The sequence below is a fragment of the Bidens hawaiensis genome, unplaced genomic scaffold (assembly GCF_021521415.1).
Source record: "Bidens hawaiensis isolate Kalapana, Puna unplaced genomic scaffold, B.hawaiensis_p1.1 tig00039039_1, whole genome shotgun sequence".
NCBI classification, from domain to species: domain Eukaryota; kingdom Viridiplantae; phylum Streptophyta; class Magnoliopsida; order Asterales; family Asteraceae; genus Bidens; species Bidens hawaiensis.
In genome coordinates, this window is record NW_027496862.1 from 31,698 (window position 1) to 38,168 (window position 6,471).

Sequence of the window (6,471 nt, forward strand, 5' to 3'; positions counted from 1 at the left end):
TATCAAACTAAACATTATAGTTTACTCAATCATCATCACATCTTGCCATACTTAAGCAAAACATGTATCCGTAAGTTGGGTGTCATTCATTACATAATATCCTAAAATACAAAAGCGAACATGGGCATATTCTCTCTCTTTTTAATGGTTCACACAATGTTGTTGAAATAAAAGTTTAGCATGCTATGGAAAGATGTAGATGAATTAAAAATGCTACATATTAATAATCTAGGGGTTGAGCCAAAAACTTACCAAAATGCGATTTTTATTCAACCATGTAACACATTTTAATCAATTAAATAACTAGATTAAAGTCACCAAAACCCAAAGACAAACTGAAGATGCTAAAATGAGATGAATTTAGTTTATTTAGGTCTCTCCTTCAACCCCACCCGACCCTCCTATTAATTTGAACCCTCAGCTTCCATTTCTTTAGGTCTCTCTCTCTCTCTCAAAAAAGAAATCATAAAATACAAAACCCTTTACTAGAAGAATCAGCATCATCATCCACATGGGAAGACATTCTTGTTGTTATAAACAAAAACTAAGAAAGGGCCTTTGGTCCCCTGAAGAAGATGAAAAGCTCATAAAACACATTACCAAGTTCGGCCACGGCTGCTGGAGCTCCGTCCCTAAACTTGCCGGTCTTGAAAGATGCGGCAAAAGTTGCAGGCTCAGATGGATTAACTACTTGAGACCTGATTTAAAAAGAGGCACATTCTCTCAACAAGAAGAGACACTAATAATTGAATTACATGCAGTTCTTGGAAACAAGTAAGCTGTTCTTGAATCTTGATCATATATATCATTCTTCTCTTGTCAATTATATAGAATGTGATTATTTACTAGAATGCATATCAGATTACGGTTTCCTCGTAATATCTTTAAATTGTAAAACTTATTATTTCCAGGTGGTCTCAAATTGCTGCACAGTTGCCTGGAAGAACAGATAACGAGATCAAGAATTTGTGGAACTCGTCAATCAAGAAAAAGTTGAGACAACGTGGGATTGATCCGAACACGCATAAACCTTTATCCGAGGTTCTTGATGATCCGAAAGCTCCATCATCGGAGGTTAATGATGATCAACCAGCTGCCGCAACTCATGAATTCTTTGTCAACAGATTCGTAACAAGTCACCAGACGGCCATCAAGCCACCGGAAGTCACTGGAATTTTTCCTTTCAGTTATACACAACCACCGGATCAGTCTGCTGACCTTTTCTTCACAGGCAGCACCACCGACAGTCTGAACGGTGGTTACTTTCCGGCGACTGATCCATGGGGGTTGAGTGGTGGTGTCAAAGCTCAAAATCAGATTAATGCGGTTGAAGGTGTGCAAGATTACATCAAGTGGAGTGACCAGTGCCTTCCATATATTATGGGGAAGTCATCTGCTGAGAGTAAACCAGATGTCAGTTTCGGGGCCAACCATCAAAGTGTGGATACGCATTTTCACAAGATTTCATCAAGTTATGTGCATTTTTCATAGATTTTCCACAAGTGTGTGCCTTCTACAGGTTTTTTTATTTTTATTTTAAAAGTGGTGTGAATAGCTTTTTATTTTTATTTTAAAAGGATTTGTCGATTTATTTTATGATTTTCAAACAGAGGATAATTTTTATGACAGTTGTTATTTGCATTATTATTTACATTAAACATATTTATTTAGTTTTAGTCATATAAATTATTGAGGTTTAGCTTTCTTTTATCAAATTATTCTTTCTTTGGCTGGTTTTCTTGACCAAATCAATAATTTATACAAGTAATTTTATATAATTTATTATAAAAATGATTTGATTGAAAATAACAAAAGTGACTTGATTGATAATGACATACGCTATCTATATGCTTGATTATAATTTGAAAATATAATGACGTTTGTATCTACTTAGTCTGGTAGTTATGATATATACTTAATATGTAAATTGTTAATATTATTAAAATATTATAACACTTGTTGTTTAGTTTACTATTGTTTATTTTGTTACTTGATATCTAATTGTGGAATCGAGATGCAATTCAAAAAATGAATGAATTATTCAAATAAATAACTCTTTCACCCACGTTTTGTTAATTAAAAAATAAAAAATAAAAGTGCCCGAGTTGTTCATAAGCCATTCACGATTAGCTTATTCAATTTTAAGTCGAACAAAAGCCTATATAAAATCTTATTTAACAAGTTAGCTTGAATGTCGACATTTATAAATCGAGATTGAGCCTTGTTTATGTAGAGAGCTTCATTATACTACTCACTCTAGACGAGTATATTATTAAATATAATAATACTTATATTATGTATTACAATATAAATAGTTATATTTTATGTTATAAAAATTCGTAAATACATGTATCTAAGAATCAAAACAACAGATAAAAACAGAATAAATAATAAACGAATTTCTAACATTAAACACAAGCAAGCTCGAGCCTTAAAGGCAGGTTAGGCTTGAGTCGCTTGACCATGGCTAGACGTACTTGTAGGCCCATTATATACCTCTCATCAATCAATTATATTAGTGTCGTTAAATTATTTAGTTTTATGACAATAATTTGTAGTTGTCTAAATTTGAACATACTCCATTCATGAATAAAATATTGAGTCAGTTTTTTGAATATATAAACTGATAAAAGTACTAATATAACTTATATGGAATATTTTAATACATGCCTATGTTGACGCTAAAACTAATTAAAACACAACTCTTGTTTACATGTTTCCTTTCACTTTCCCCTTCTTTCTTTCTTTCTTTCTTTCTTTTCTGTATTAAAACTATAGATACAATTGCAGTCACAAGCAAGTTCGCAAAAGTTTTGAGTAATTCTCATTTGTTAAACCACAAGCGCTTGATACTTTTATAAACCTTGCCTCTCAGATAAAAGTACAATACTACAAAAACGTCTACTAACACCGATGAAAAAGAAAATTTAGAACAGTGTGAACACCAACCATGAATAAAACGAAAAACACCGTTTTAAAATGTATAACTTTCTAGATATGTTATAAATTATAAAGAAACAAACGTTAAACAACGAACAAAAGTTTCTACACTGGTTTTAACGAGTATTCTAAAATGTGAGAAGGTCAACCGTTGAATAAAATGTAAAGAAGCGTTTTAAATGAAGAATTTTCTAAACCCGTTACAAAATTTAGAACGCAACAAGCGTTGTTTAATTAATAAAGGTATATACACCAGTTTTAACGAGTATTTTAAAGCGGTTAACATTTTCATCATAAGAAAACGTTCATATTTTCCAAATAAACCGTTACGAATGTTCATACTTTGTAGCAAAATCAACGGTTTTACAAAGAGTCCATCTAAATCTTGAAACGATTGGCTCGTAACACTAGTTATAAAAATAAACCTTTAAATATACTAAACATTTTCATTTCATAACTGATAATAAAATATCCATCGAAACATAAATAACTAAAAAGCAACAAAATCCGCATAAATCCCTAAAACGAACAAGTTTATCCACGAACTTGGCCTTCATGGCTTTGTCATTTAGGACAACCTTATTAACTTTGTCCATAGCCTTGTTAATCTTATTATCTAGTTGGATTTGAGATCCGTAGTAAACTGATGTGGTGCTTATCGTGTCGTAAAATATGATGGATTTAGTTTTCGCGCAAGATCGTGTTTTAAATTTATAAAAGTGATTTCTACTAAGATTAACCACACACAAAATATGCAAGTGTACATATCGTATATGTAGAATAGTATTGGTAAGAAGCAAATATCGATCCATGGACACAAATATTCCTAATAATAAATCTTCATTTTAATTTAATCGACGAAGATAATCATTTTAGGGTGCTTTTTAAACTTTTTTAGAATTATATATATATATATATATATATATATATATATATATATATATATATATATATATATATATATATATATAGGTGAACAAGAAGAGACATTCTAAATGAGTAAATCAATTATTTGAAGGTTACCATATAAATCAAGAATCCACTCCATTCTTCCTTGATGATTATAAAGTAAATATGTGATAAACTTGTTTTAATAACATATAATAGAAAAGCCCCTCATTTCTAAGTGAACTACCCTATGACATAAAAGAAGTAACATGCATAACTTCATGTCTACCCCGAGAATGCCAATTTAAGCAAGCAAAAATTTTAGTAAAGTATAAAGATTATGATTGACTTCGATTTTTCTAATACCAATTCTAAAAACTTCGGGTGATTATAGTTTAGTTACACAACCTCCCCTTGGTTGATTTAAGTAGATTATAATTACACATTCCTTTAACATATGATTTCTTTAACTAGTATGATAACCTAAGCAATCGTGTTTACAATGTTATTTCAGAATTATCAAAACTAGAAAAATAGATCATAACTTATATCTCATCTTTTCTAAGTACAATATAAGGATTCATGTTTATCATAGATAAATTATCAAGATATTCTTTTTACCATTTATAGTTTCCAAGAACATGAGTGAATTATGAATGAGTGTTAATCATCAATCTTGATTTGTTGAGTTAAAGTGACAAAACATTTAATCATGTACTTTACTAAAACTAAATCACATATTTAATATAATCATCAAGTAAAACAAAACTTCCTCATAGAAATTAGATGGTAAATGGAGTTTTATCTCATGATGAGCATAGTTATGAATATCAAAGGAGATGAAGATAGCAAACACATGATTAAACTAGAACAATATAACCGAATATGGATGAATCTTTCTTTTTTAATGGTGATCGATGATGATGATGATGATGGATGATGATGACCTGCAAGCCTTCAAATTCTCCACAAGATCTTCAATATGAGTGTAAAGTGGGTGTTTTTTTAAATGAAACTCGTATAGAATTCTCTCTAAGCACACCAAGCAAATGCAACAGGCACCTCTATTTATAGGTTGTCTAGGCAGTCAATGTCACACCCCAACCTACGGTGGAAATTCCGGGGCGTGAGCTGTTGCTCATAGCTCTCAAGGTACTATCATGAAATTTCAAAATGATAATATCTATTAATTAAATTCAAATATTCCAACAAGGTTCAAATAAAGAAAGTACATAATTCCATAAATAAAATAAATAAGATAAAAATCCAAATTTAAATATTGTATCTTCTTCTCTAGCATGCAACCCTAAGTTTGTTCAAACAAATCTTGATAATCATATCATACGGTGACCTGCATATACGTTAAAAATACAAATAATTTGTCAACACGAGGTTGAGTAAATAAAACACCAAATAAGTGTATATATAATAAGTATAGAAAAAGTGCAAACTGCATCAAGTGAGATGAGCAATTTAACCAAATGAGCAAGTAAATATGTTATCGGTAAAACCATTGTCAATGCGTCAGACTTTGGCTTCTACGATAGTCGTATGATCATACTATTATGTGATTATAAAGGACCTCTCTGAATACATATAAAGTAAAGCATATAACATGTTAGGTATAAATTGATACACACACATGATTTTACAGTTGCAATTGAGTATTAAATAGTAATAAAATTTTAGATCACATATGTCTCCAAAACAATAAAAATGAGTTAAAAGAGGGGAGTGAGATACTCACCATAGTAAATAAGCAAATGTTGGAACATGATAAAGAAACGAATATTATGAGTCACGCTTGTTGAGATGTATCAACAGAAAAATCCCTAAGTAGTAATAATCGAAAAATACTACAAGTTAATAAATGGTCTAGTAAAGATTAAAGGATATTCGAGACGGGAAAACGAGAGTTTAAACAATTTCTTTAACGATTATTTAATAAAAAATTATTACTAATATATTAGTAATAATAAAATAAATCCTTTTCTTGTTATAAGTATTATTTTTTGTTTAAGTTGTAATAAATATTAAATATTTGTTTATAAAAACATTTGACCAATACTTAATTTAAAACAATCAGATATATACATATTAATTATGTATAATAAATCAAAAAATCTTTTTAATTCTTTTATATTAAAACCTTTACAATTCATAAAAAAACATATCTATTTAAATAAAAAGTATATGAAAATATATGGTTTTTAACGAATGTCCAGAAAACGTCTAGTTAATGTGTCGGTTTTATAAAAAAAAATATTGATTTATTTATGATTGTATAATATTTGTAATATAAGTTCATGATTTAATATGATAAATATACCGTTAAAGAGAAGTTTCCAAAAATAAGGGGCGGGGGGGGGGGGGGTGGGTTTCAACCCGCGCCCCCAGCGATTTGACCCATTACACAGCCACCCTAGCCAACTAGTCTAGGGTGTTAAGTTGTTGAAACATGAAATTGTTAATCTATAAGGAAACCAGACACGAACCATAAGCATATGAACCCTAGAAATCCTAATCGGCCAAACTGTTAATCAATTGTCCGATTAACCATAGGGGGTTTGTACTGCAGATTACAACGAGTTCATACATATAAACAATTACCTTTAACGACGTAAATTGAAGGGTTAATCAATT

General features: G+C 30.2%; 1 protein-coding gene across 1 annotated transcript; it reads left to right on the plus strand.

Moving 5' to 3' along the window:
- Nucleotides 1-491: 491 nt before the first annotated feature.
- On the plus strand, nt 492-1,491 carry LOC143590885 (transcription factor MYB3-like). Its single transcript, XM_077071238.1, has 2 exons — nt 492-774; nt 912-1,491. The coding sequence occupies exons 1-2, from the start codon at nt 512-514 to the stop codon at nt 1,489-1,491; spliced, it is 843 nt and encodes a 280-aa protein (XP_076927353.1). The 5' UTR covers nt 492-511.
- Nucleotides 1,492-6,471: the final 4,980 nt, after the last annotated feature.